Here is a 13,278-nt window from a genome sequence, read left to right on the forward strand (position 1 = left end):
ACAAGATCTGCTATTTATCTTACCGCCTCGTTCAACATATTCCGACAGTAAGAAAGACACTGCCATCCGCCGGCGTGAGCTCTTGGAATCCATCTCTCCAGCTTTGCTTAACTACCTGCAAGGACATGCTCAAGAGGTGGTATTGGACAAGTCTGCATGTGTGTTGGTGTCTGACATCCTGGGATCTGCTACTGGAGATGTTCAGCCTGCTATGGATGCCATCGCCAGTTTGGCAGCAGTAGAGCTACATCCTGGTGGCAAGGATGGAGAGGTGATGTGCAGCTAATTATAGTACTGGCATTAGAGCCACAGAGACTGCAAAGGCCACGTTCATGGAGTCTGCAGAGTGTTAACAATATTGCCAATAGCACATTTGAAAATGATCAGAGCGCCATAGTGCAAGTGCTTGTCCTTCCCAGAAATGCACTATTTCTATACCTCTTGAAAGTCACATGCTATGACTCTTAGATAGCTGTGACTGGCCCTTTTACTACCTTTCCAGAATAGTCCCATTGTTGCTGTGGCAGCTGCTTCCCCAATGTGGAATGCTTTTTCTCCATCGCCCCGTGCTCCATCAATACAAAGGCTAACTTGTCCCAGGGCCCACAGTTCTCTGTGAAGTCTTCCCTAATTTTGGCTCTTAAAAAATCACTTGCTCAGTCAGGTGCATACCTATAAACCTAGACTTAAGAGATAGAGGCAGGAGGAGTAAGAGTTCAAGGTTATTCTCTGCTACATAAGGAGTTCAGGGCCTGCCTGAGCTAGATGAGTCTCTCTCAAACAATATGCTTGCACATTCTGATCACTCTTGCTTGTATTTTTTTGGGCATGGTGTGATTCTACATTGCACCATAAGGTCACTGATTATATTATGTGCTAAACAGCACCCCAAAAGCTTGCCACTCAAAAGACACACTATTTGAATAAGTAAAGTAATTATTTAAGTTACTATTGAAACAAAAACTATGAAGGACAACTGTGGGTTCTGTGGGGTTGTGTAAGACCCAGCTTGTCCCCAGGTAGCTTTCCTGGAAACTGAGAAGAGCCCTGCTGAGCCCTGAAGGATTAGCAGCTCAGCCAAAGATGGTAGAAAGAGGCATGTGGGCTGTGGGGAGGGTTTACTTCAGCTCTGAGGATGGGAGAGTTTCTGAGCCCAAGACTCCCTGTTGGCAATAGCAAGCAGACAAGAGGAAGGCAGAGGCCAGATCACACAGGGCCTTTGTCCTATGCTGGCTTGTAGGCTCACAGCTCAGGACTGGCTGGTTATAGGGAACTACCATTTTTTGAAGCTTTGACCTCTGCTGTCACTTAGTCTCACAAAAGCCTTTATGTGCTAAATAGAGTAGCCTTTTATTATGATCCCTGGCATCGCTCAAGGATATAAAATGAGCTGTTCAAAATCTAAGCCTTTCAGTCATTAATTGAAAAAGCGATAAATCTGTCAGGAGTGCTTTAAAAGATACTCCCTGCTCTTAGAGTTGAATCCATTGGAAAGACACATGCTTGTCACTTTTATGCATACCTTTATGTTAGCTGAATGCTAACATCTGCATTTTAGTTCAGTTCCAGGGACTTTATATGTAGTTCCAATGAATAGTCCAATGGGTGCCTTGCAGCAGCCCAACATCAGCACAGTGCAGAGGTGCTGCTGTGCTGGGCCAGAGTCTGCCTCCCCTGCTGAGCCTTCTGCTCCCATCTTTGCCCATGCTGTGTTCTAGTCAGAGCCGACTTCCACTGCCTCAGCATCTCCTCCCATCAGGGTCTCAGGCAGCAAGGAAAGCAGAGCTATGAGACCTTTTCTTAGCTGGAAGGAACTCTCCAGGCAGCTCCCTATGGTGCCATTGGTGGGAATTGTTTTGAGTCACATCTGCTTCCAGACCAGTCTGGCAGAGTGACTGGGTGACTAGATCTGCTTACAGCCATTGAGGATGTGGCCCATAAGAACACAGCCTTGAAAGGAAACGGGTTGGGGACTACCTGTTGAATAAACAGTCCAGCATCTTTTCCACAACACAGTTATTCTTTCCACCTCCAATTCCCTCTGGCCCTGGGCCGTCTGACACTTACATGCATTTGATTCTGAATAAAAGAGGATGCATGATGTTGAGTGCCTGGCATGCTACTGACAGGTGGATTGGGAAAGACAAGTGGGTTGTGATCTGAAGCTCAGGCCCCTGGCTTCCTGGAGCAGCTCCGATGGATGTGTGATGAAAAACTGCTCTCAATGGAAATACTGCTCATTATTCCTCATACTAATAGAGGAAGACCTCTATCACTGTGGGAACAGTTGATAAGGCCAGCAAGTGAGCTGCAGAGTGTTTTTGTGGCCTGCTCATTAGGTCATGGTAATGTGTGGTATTTGAAAACCATGCCGTATTCTCCTAAGAGGTTTCTTTGTATCTCAGATCATTGTACTACCATGGGGAGAGTTTGTGCTACCATGGGGAGAGTTGGCAGGTTCTCCTCATTTTTTGAACATGGTACTGTTCAAACAGAAACTCAACTAATCTCTGAACTACCTTGCAGGGGGCTGTGATCTCACACATAGCTATGCTTGTTGTATCCTGAGAATGTGATGGGTATTCTGGAAAAAGATGTCTTAAAACTGCAACTTAACTACATTCATGTATATACATGGGATAGAGATGGATGACAGCTTTGAAATAACGTGGTTTGGTTCTCTTACAGCTTCATATTGCTGAGCATCCTGCAGGACATCTGGTTCTCAAATGGTTAATAGAGCAAGATAAAAAGATGAAAGACAGTGGAAGAGAAGGTGGGGCTTACCTTTTGTGTGTGTGTGTCTTAGATGAATTTCTGCATTTCTGCTGTACACTGATCTTTTAGGTCCAGGTGGATTTGCCAACTATGTAGAAATCATGTAATGATTAAATTTCAAGGCCTGGGCTGCAGCTCAAATGTAGACTGCTTGCCTACCATGCAGTTTGAGCTTAGTGTGGCTGGAAAGGGTGGCAGGTCATGGATTTGTTTCTTGAGACAGCTTGCAGTGGTGTGGCTAGCTGGGCCATCAGTGCAGGGCAGCACGTCATCTCTCACTCCAAATTTTAAGATAAGGATTTGGGACTATTTTCCTGAAATTTTTAGATAAGATGCTTTTAATATTCGAGAGTAATATGTAGTGAAGCAACCCGTTTGTTACTAAGAAAAGTCGATGCATAGTCGAAATGAGATAGACAAGCTGTTAACGCCCAAGAAATTTCCTAGTGATTTTTTTCATTATAAAAATGCCAGAAGCCCTAAGACAAGGCTGTAGGGCTCAGGGTGGTTGTCGTTTTCAAGCACAAATGAGTGTGTCTATGTGGCTATGTATTGCTGTGTGATAGACTACCTCAGAGCTTAGTGGTACTCTGAGCAGTCATTTGGGTTTTAGTGAAGCTTGCCTCTGTTTACCTTCCAAGGCAAACAGTTCAGATGTTGGAGTGTGCCCACTGTTACAGTGGCTCATTCGCCAGACTGTCAGTTTTAGATCGAAACCAGCGGCCTCACTTCCTCTTCCTAGAGTGCTTGGGTTTGCACACATGGTGGTTGTTTCTTTCTTTTTTTTTTAATTCATTTATTTATGTATGTATGTATTTATTTTGTTTATGGCATGTATGTGTGTCCTGGCACATGTATGGAGGTCACGTAAGGCTAGCTGACATTTGTGCTTCTTGGGATTCTGTTTCTACCTCTCATCTCACCTAGGAAGATTGGAATTATAGGAGTGTATGTGAATAATCTCAGCATTACATAGCATTTGAGCTCAGGTCCTCAGTGTTTGTGCAGGAGCACTGTACCCACCGATTCATTTCCCTGGCCCCAGTGATTTGTTCTTAGATCGAGCATCCCAAGGAAAGGAAGCACACATACGTTTATGCCTCATGATTAGCCCTCAAGTCATCACATGTCACTTCTACCATGTTCTCTTGGTCTGGGCAGTGAAACCATCCTGGGTCAACAGAAGACTGAGATTCTACCCTTAATGGGGGACTGACAACATCTAGAAATGCACACAATGTGAAACATTTTATTTGATCAACTGTGGAAAACAAGCAGCCCCACTGGCTGGCTGATTGTTGCCCCTATCAACCATGAATAGCTAGGGAGACTCCATGAGTATCTTTTAATTCATTATTATGCATGGTACCTTCAACATAGGTCATCCTTTCCTCCTGCACCAAATCTTAGTCACTAGAATTTCTCCATTGGCTGAGAATGAGTTGCACACAGAAGGCATGGTGAATAAGATGCCAAGACCTTGGAAACAGAGTTAAAGATAAGCAGTATTTGGGATGGAGGAGTCTTGGCTAGCCAGAAACTTAGGGCAGCCCTCTTGGCTCAGTCTTTGGGCATAATTATTTTTGATACATGGCTATGAAAGCATCATAGAGAGAAATCGCCATGACTAACCCGGATGGTCATTCTTTAGCCACTAACCACATTATTTGTCCCTTCCAGTTAAATGTTTTTATACAAGGGGAACTGCTTTTGGCTACATGTGGAGTAGCACTGTCAAACATTTACTTGCTGGGTAGGTCAAGGTTAAATCATTAAATATTACAAAGAAATGTAGATGTGACCAAATGAGCTTTTTAAAATAGTTTGTTTTTCTTGGGTAGTTACTGCTAAAAATAGTTTGGAATTTGCATCAGAGTTAAGAAAATTGGCAATATTAACATAATACTAAATCTGTACTAGAATTTTAGCTTTATAGGTGAGGATTATTTTGAACTTTACTGTTGAAACATTTGTAAACTTAAAGGTGAGATGAAGGATGGGAACATGTATGTTATGTTCACTGTATTCCGGTCTACTTTACAGGTTGTTTTGCAAAAACCCTTATAGAACGAGTTGGCATGAAGAACCTCAAATCCTGGGCCAACATCAATCGGGGTGCCATTATTCTTTCCAGGTCAGTAGATACATCATGCAACAGACATGCACACTTCTTTATCTGTACTTCTTTTTCTAGAATTCATTCTCAATAATGTGGGGTTACTCCATGCCTCATGCTTTTAGACAAATATTAAAAAGTACATGTAGGGGCTGCTGAGACAAAGGCATTTGCCACCAAGTTTGACTCCCAGAGTTGCATGTCCAAGGCCCACAAGATAAAAGCAGAGAAGTAACTCCCTTGAGTTGTCCTCTGATGTGTACACACATGCTGTGGCAGAAACAATAAACAAATGTGACTTAAATTTTTCTTTAAAAACAAATGTAGCTCTTAAATCCTCAAATGTAACTGTCATCTTTTGGGTGTCAGGTTATGGGGTTGTGACATTTACAGTGTACATAGTTTCATTACATTTGTAGTTTTGACCAAAACATAATTACATATTTTTCTCTTAATGAATGGATAAGTTGTATGCCTCTGGAAACTCACAAAGCTCTTTAAGTCAAACTTTGTAGTTTAGTTTTTTTTTTTTTTTTTCATTGTCTTTAGTGATTCCGGAATTGGTAAAGGATTTGTTAAATGAGAGAAGTTGATGTGTAAATGGAGAGACCTTGCTTATAGATTGCTCTCTGGAGTACGTTATGTTGAGTTTATAATGTACAGGTCATTGTGGTCTGTTTGAATCGGTTACTGTTTCTTTTCTGTATTGCTGTCCTAGTTTGCTTCTCAGTTATAAAACCCTAGTCAAAATCAGCTTCAGGAGGAAAGGGTTACTGCATCTTACAACTCCCAGACCACAGTCTATTTCTGGGGAAAGTCGGGACAAAAGCTCAAGGTGGGACCTGGAGCAGAGACCGTGGACAAATGCTGCTTACTGATCTGTTCCAGTTTTACCTTTGGCTACCTTTCTTACGTATCCCAAGCCCACTCGCCTAGGGATAGTACTTGACACAGTGTGCTGGGCCCTCCTCCATCAATTAACAATTAAGAAAGTGCCCATAACCAGGGAGGCAGTTCCTTGATGAGGTTTCCTTTTCTGGGTAACTCTACTTTGCATGAAGTTACAAATTAACCAGCAAATCAAACAGTGAGAAAAGAGATACTCTAGTCTAACAGTGAGAAAACAGACATTCCAGCTTGAAGCATCTACCTTATTTGTGGGACTCAGTGTGCAGTGTAGCTGTATTGTGTGTTTGTAAACATTAGGTTAACTCAAATATATGATCTGGTTTACTGTATATACACAAGAATTCATTTTTTTAAGTCAGTGTCTTTGAATGTATGGGTATTACGTGTAGACCAGGCTCTGCTTTTTGAGAAGTGAGTTCATATTCCAATGGATGTTAAAGAATCTAAACCAATTAGCTGTGACAGGAACTTTTTTGTCTTTCATTTCTGTACCAGGCGTTTGGAATGTTAACACCTATTGACATGCTTTCATTGTGCTCAGTTAACTGGAAATTCCAGTGATGCCATGAAATTAATGTGTAAAATTTGTTCATGGTCAGCATTCCCTTATGTAGATCTCAGATAAAATGATCCAGTGTGTTTATGTAGAGCTCAGCCTGGAACTGTATGGAGACACAGCCCATGTCTGAGGTTCCAAACAGAAGTTGAACTGTTATGTGGCTTTAAATGCAGTCATCTTATTTACTGGATACTTGAATAGCATTTGTTTGCTAAAATCCCTGCCTGTTTACATTTCAGTTAAAATGTGTATTTTCTTTGGGGAATATTTAATGCTGTGTTTGTTGTCTGTTTATCACCGTTGTTATTGAGTTACTGAAAGAGCATTTTGGGTAGAAGGAGGGAAAAGCATTGTATGCTGGCTGAGAAATAACTCTGTAGAGTCCCTTAGCATCTAAACACAGAGGTCCTAGACAGTCTGCCTACCCCTCAAGGCCTGCCTGCTGTGTGACTTGGAAAGTCATTGCACTCCCCTGGGTTGTCTTGGTTGTAAAACAAAAAGTTAATGATAATCTTAAAGTTGACTTTCACTGTGTGTTTAGCACATACTTAATAGCTGCTAACTTGTACTAATATTACATGTGGCTGTTTAGCCAAGGTGTTAACGGAAAGACACTGAATGACAAATCCATTTTAGGGCACTTTACCACCATCTGTTGTCATCTCCTATGAGCCACAGGTACTGCCTGGTGCTATTAACACACCTTGCTCTTTGTAGACATAGTGGAAGTTACTGGGACTAGGGACTTTTGAAAATGTCAAGTAATCTCCTTCAAGAGTATGTTTCAGAGGCTGACATTTAAATGTGGTTCTAAAGAATTGTGAGGGAAAAGGAAATTTGGGTCTAGTGGCCTGCAGTCAGGTGCCTGTGAACCAGCCTTGTTTAATGGTTCCTGTTTATTATAGAGTGTTATCTGAGTATCAAGCTCTACCTTAAAAAACACCCCTCTGGGGCTGGAGAGATGGCTCAGTGGTTAAGAATACTAACTGGTCTTCCAGAAGTCCTGAGTTCAGTTCCCAGCAACCACATGATGGTTCACCACCATCTGTAATGAGTTCTGTTGCCTCTTCTGGCCTGCAGGGATACATGCAGACATAACACTATACAGAATTAATAAATAAATCTTAAAACAACAAAAACACCCCTCTGGGAACTGGGGCCTGGCTCAATGACTAAGTGTGGGTTTAGCATGAGTATTGCTCTGTGATCGAATGTGGACTGACTCACTGGCTGAGTGTGAGTGACTGAGTGTGGTTTTAGCATACGTGTGGCTCAGTGTTGTGTATGGGGTTAGCGTGTCAGCTTGACACCAGAGTGCAACCTTGAAATTCACATAGTCAGTGGTGGAATCTGTACCCATCGTGTGTGAGATCCCAGGTTCTATTCTCCAGGCCAGGAAGCTGAGTCTTAGACAGTCAGCCTGCTCTGGGTTGTGTGGTTACTGACACAAGGCAGGTCTCTTGCCAAATCAGGGACATTATTAGGTAAAGCCCTTCACTTCCACAGCACAGTGTCTATCATGGGTGTAGTTAGAGTTCAGTGACAAGGTCACTAACACTTAGCTTTCTTTCCATGCTTTGCCTGGCACACCTCCTCCCTGGGGTGAGTTCACCTGTAGAGACAATGTTTCCTGGCCGTCTTTACGCATATGGTGCTGTGGTGTCAGTGAGTGAGTAAGGCTCATGATCACTGCTTTTGAGCTGTTGCCCAGATAAGACAGTAGCCTTCTGACTTTGTCACTGTGAAGAGACACCCATAACTAAGGCAGCTAATAAAAGTTCTTTGTGGGGGCTTGCTTAGTCTCCAAAGGCAAGTCCATGACCATCATGGCAGTAGAGAGGCGGATGTAACATTGGAATGGTAGCTGAGAGCTCATATCTGATTCCCTAAGCAGGAGGCAGGGAGGTTAAGCAAGGCCACACCTCCTGATCCTTCCAAACAGTTCCACCAGCTGGGAACCAATCCTTCGAGTGCATGAGCCTATGGGGGCCATTCTTATTCAGACAACCACACTGCCAACCAACCAGTCTTACAGCAGGATGCAAGTCAGTCATGAGATAACCAAAGTCAGTGGAGTCTAGACTCAGTGTCACCACCTAAGATTAGAAAGCCATTCCATAGTTTCAGGGTGTAGACTACTGGCTCTCGTTCATTGGTAAATTTTAAGTTTTTCATCTACATTATTTGTTTATTTTGTGGATGTGGTTATCTGCATGTACACACATGCCACAACACACATGTACTGGTCATGGAACAAGTTGTGGGAATCAGTTCTTCTGCCATGTGGATTCCAGAGATGGAAGTCAGGTTATTGGTCTTGGTAAGAAGGCAGGTGCCTTTACCTGCTGAGTCATCTCACTGGCCTTCATCTGATGAATTTAAAAAAATAATAATCTATGTAATACACCACACATAGCTAAGGAGGTGACTGAACAATGACTTGGTTGCACTGTCCATGCGGGTGGTGTAGCAGATTCAGGGCTTTCATGACATTTCATTCTGTCAACCCTTTTCCTTTCTTTAGCCTTCTTCAGAGCTGTGACCAGGAAGTTGTGAGCAAAGTCAAAGCTGGACTAAAAAGCCTGATTCCGACGTTGGAAAAAAACAAAAGCACCAGCAAAGGAGTGGAAACTCTGCTAGAAAAGCTGACTGCCTAGGCGTGTTGGACAAGCAAGCGGGAAGCTGCTTCCCACAGAGAAGGGCGGGTCCGCCATGCTCAAAACTGGACTCTCTAAACATGTATTCTTTGTTAAAGGACCTATTTATATAAAATAGTTTCTAAAAGACACTTTTTGCTTAATGCCAACTTTCTCACCTGTCGGGCCAAGTACGGCATAGGTGGCAGTGTATAGCATCAGTCTGATGTGATGAGCCTGGATGTGTGCAGTGTGGTTGAATGGCTTGATGTGGGAAAGGTGGACTTTCCAGGACTGCTATGACAAAAGGGTGGGTGGGCAGAAAAGGCCACATGGAATGTGGTGGTAGCCTGTGGTGGGGACAGCCGCTTTTCTCAGGTTTGCTTTGAAAGCTGCTCTGCTAAGTTCAGCACATGGAGGCATTAGGAGATCATGGGGCATTGCTAAGGTCAAGGTTGCTGGGAAAGTGTTATCTCTGGATTTGGGCCTTCAGAGTAAATATCTTGTGATAGGGTGTTCTCCCCTAAAATTATAGCCCTCGGGGTGAGTAAGAGGGCTATAGTGTGTTGGAGTGAGAGCTTTGAGTGCAGGTAGACTATTTGGCTCTCAGCAGTGAAGCTAGAGAAGGTCTGTAGACCACTTGAGCTCATGTAGCAGGGATTTGCTGTACAGAACTTTGTCCTTACTCCATGTGTCTGCTGTAATGAGACACCCATCTGGCCTGTGAGTAGTTATGCCCTCTGGGGAATTGGCTGTGCCTTACCTGCCCTGACTTCAAGGTCCTAGGGTAATGTGGCTTCTGGGACTCTGCTGCCAGAATATATTAAACCCTTTCCAAAGGCTTGACACCTGTCGCTACTGGTTGGATTCTTTGGGCAGCTGAGCATGGAGGAAGGAAGTAAATGGGGAAAAGACAGTTTGATTTTGCTTCTATGTGTTTAATATATCATGGTTTGGGTTTGAGTTCTCTATAGAAAGGACCATTCAGAGATGAGAAATGGAGGTGCTACATGCTTCATCTTTAAAAATGAAAAGCTAAGCACATAATTTTGTGCATCTTGTAACAGAAGCAGCTGTCTCCTAAACCCCTAACTCACGATTCCCATAATGACTTGCATTCTTAGCTCTGGCAGATTCTAAATGTGCTCTCTATTATGTATTTGAATATATATGTTTTATATACTTCTGACTTGAATATATACATTTTATATACTGCAGGAAATACATGCTACGAACTTCACCGTTCCTCCTCTTTCCTCACCCCAGTGCAGCTGCATCTGTTAAAAGGGCTCTGCATACATCATTGAGTTGAATTATGTCATATGAGCTACTGTTATGTATCTGCTACCATTTTGTTTCCCATACAATTAGTCACTGTCAAGTTTATTTTCAACTGCTTGGGTTTTAACATTCCTATTACTAGATGCCCTCCCTCCAAAACTTCTCACCAGAATGCCTTACCACCTCCCCTACAGCCATTTTCCTCTCCTGTTTGTGAGGTGTGGCTCCCCAGCATCCACTCAGGTGCTCCATCAGTATCTCCCACCTCCTGTGTCTCCTGTGGGTCACAGGTGTGTGTCACTCATCCAGCCATATGCACCTTTCCTCTGAGGCTTATGCAGAAGTTTAGGACAGAGCCTAGCAGGGGCTCTTGGAAGAAAGGTAGAATTGCTGGGGACTGTTCCTGAGAACCCAGATCTCCAATCCAGCTGCCTGGGAGCTGTGGTCATGAGGGCAGGGTGTTTGGAAATTGCTGCTGTCTGCCACTATAAGGAAAGATAGCAGAGTAAAAGAACACAATGTCTCAGAGCATCTGTTTATATGGAGCCATTTGTAGGATAGTCTTTGTACACTTTGAAGATGTGTCTGTTTACCTCATCTGCCTAAGGCACCTTCTGATTGGTTTAATAAAGAGCTGAATGGCCAATAACTAGGCAGGACTTCTGGGAGAGGAAGACTTAGGAGGGGGATTCAACAGCAAGATGCAGAGGAAGACAGGCATACAGTATGGAAAAGAGGTAATGAGCCACATGGCAGAATATAGATTAATATAAATGAGTTAAGTTATAGAAGCTAGTTGGGAATAACCCTAAGCTAAAGGCAAAGCTTTCATAATTAATAATAAGTCTCTGTGCCATTGTTTAGGAGCTACCAGTCCAAAAAAAGTCCAGTTACAGCCAATTACACTGAACTAAGCATTGAAGTTCTGCCACTTGGAACTGGCCTTGCAGCTCTGTAACAGAACTTGGCTAGCATGCAGGAGGCCATGAGTTCTGTTACCTGCTGCAGCCCAAGAAAGAAAAGGCAAAGCATAGCCAACTTAGAGTTGTGATGCTGCTTAGTCAGAGAGACGGCCGTACCATGCTCTCTTTCAGTCCTTTCTAAACTGAGACACTTGCAGGGTGCCCCAAATCCCTTAGCCTATGTTGTAGAGAACATGGAACCCTAAGTGAGTGGATTGTTGACATTGCCATGGCCATGGCAGTGATCCCAGTGTCTTAGCCCATTAAAAGTGGTAAAGCCTTCCCTGGAGATTAGCTAAACCTACCTCCTTCCTCCCCCTGTGCAATAACTCCGCCTTCCTGTTCACCTGTGTACAAGAATCAGCTTCTCCATCAGAGAGCCCTGCCCACCTGATCCCAGCTTTTCTGCGTGTCTTGTCTTGGCCTGCCACCCCAGTCAGGTTTCCAGGGCCTATCCACACAGAGCAAAGTGTGCACTGCATCTGGATGAATTCTTCAGAGTTTCACGCGTCACCTCGCCCAGAAGACGTAGTGTGCAATTTATGGGCAGTGCAAAGTGGTGCTCTGCCCTCAGCCTACAAACAGTGCCATGCCCATGACTGCACTCAAATAGTACCCTCAAACGTATCACCGATGCCTCTTCTCTGAAAGCTGTTAAGGAATGGTGCTTTGGAGTCTTGCTAAAAAGGAAACTGCCTCACTCATTTACAATATTTTACTCAACTGGTAAGCATGTTTGTAAGCTCATAGATGGATAGAGCTGCAAAGATGTGGGAATAAGACATTTTGGCCTGTGTCCTCTTAATTACATCTTGGGAGACCGAGGTTGTCTCTTAAGCTTGGGTGGGAGGTGATAGCGGTCTGCTAAGGTCGTGAGAATCATCTGACATTGTGCTCTTAATGGCCTCAATTAAGCATAATGAATAATTTAGATATTTTAAATCACTTCCAGATGTTTGAAAACAGACTCTCCTTTTAAATAGAGCTTGTCTTGCACTTAAAACTGATATCCCTAGCCCTGTCTGCATCTGCCAGTGAGTGAATACAGATGATGTGATGTTGCTTCAGCAGCAGGCAATGATGGAACACAAGGCCAGCATCACAGTAGGAATGTGTTCTCTGGTAAGCATTCCACAAACTCAACCATTCTGCCCTTTGTATTTCGGCATCTAAACCAGTAAACATGGACCTGCTGGAAGTTACGGCCTTCCGGGCACATGTGTTTGCCAGCAGTTGAATTGATGGTCATCTTGATTCAACGCAGGAATTATGAGCACAGGTCCCCAAAATCACAATTGCTTCTTTGGGGGACAGTGATTGGTTAACGGATCAAAGCACTCTGCTTAGTTAATTAGCATGCAATCAGAATCGAAAACATTTGAGTTCTGCAGCTTCTGTGAAAAAAATGAAGATGCCCTCCTCGGGCTCCTGCGACCCTTGACTGAGCTGCTTACACAGGTATTGCCATACTTTGTCACTCCATTCTGCACACCTTAAAATTACACCTTAACAGATCTTTCAGTTTGCATCTTAACAGGGATGTATTAATATGACCAGTATTTGGAAGGTGGCTTCTTTTTCTCGGTGATAATGTAAGATACAGACCCCTGGACTCAAGGTGTGTTAAAGCACAGTATTCTGCCAATTCCTGTCTTCTCTGCAGTGGTCTGGTTTGTTTTTCTGCAATAGCCTTTCAGTCCTTGAAATCTTTATTGCTGGGTGAGCAGGGTGAGAAGGCATGTCTTCTGAAATGTATTTGTGCACAGATCACACCCCTGTGGAAGATGAAAACCAGGTGAAGTGAGAGGCAGTAAAGGATATTGTCTGGGAGGGAGCACCAGCCTGCAAGAACTGATGTGGAGCCTAGCTTCACAGTTTGGTTCTGGGGGTGTGCACATCTTCAGCTTCTGTTTTCTCTCTGGTGAGATGAAGATAATGCGCACCTCCCCACATCTTTGTGAAGATTAAATGAGTTTGTATGTAAAACACCTGGGACTGGACCCAGCCCTATGGGGACTGGTTCTCTAGCCAATCGGG

General features: G+C 43.5%; 1 protein-coding gene across 2 annotated transcripts in view; it reads left to right on the forward strand.

Annotated features, from left to right (window-relative positions):
• Positions 1-9,150, forward strand: part of Pum3 (pumilio RNA binding family member 3) — a 30,712-nt gene extending 21,562 nt beyond the window's left edge. For both annotated transcript variants that reach the window (XM_051199690.1, XM_051199689.1), the window contains exons 15-18: positions 49-271; positions 2,689-2,776; positions 4,822-4,912; positions 8,887-9,150. In XM_051199690.1, the coding sequence (XP_051055647.1) occupies positions 49-271; positions 2,689-2,776; positions 4,822-4,912; positions 8,887-9,019 (535 nt within the window). In that variant the 3' untranslated portion in view covers positions 9,020-9,150. The remainder of the gene's footprint in view (positions 1-48; positions 272-2,688; positions 2,777-4,821; positions 4,913-8,886) is intronic.
• The last annotated feature ends 4,128 nt before the right edge of the window (positions 9,151-13,278 follow it).

The sequence above is a fragment of the Phodopus roborovskii genome, unplaced genomic scaffold (assembly GCF_943737965.1).
Source record: "Phodopus roborovskii unplaced genomic scaffold, PHOROB, whole genome shotgun sequence".
NCBI lineage: Eukaryota > Metazoa > Chordata > Mammalia > Rodentia > Cricetidae > Phodopus > Phodopus roborovskii.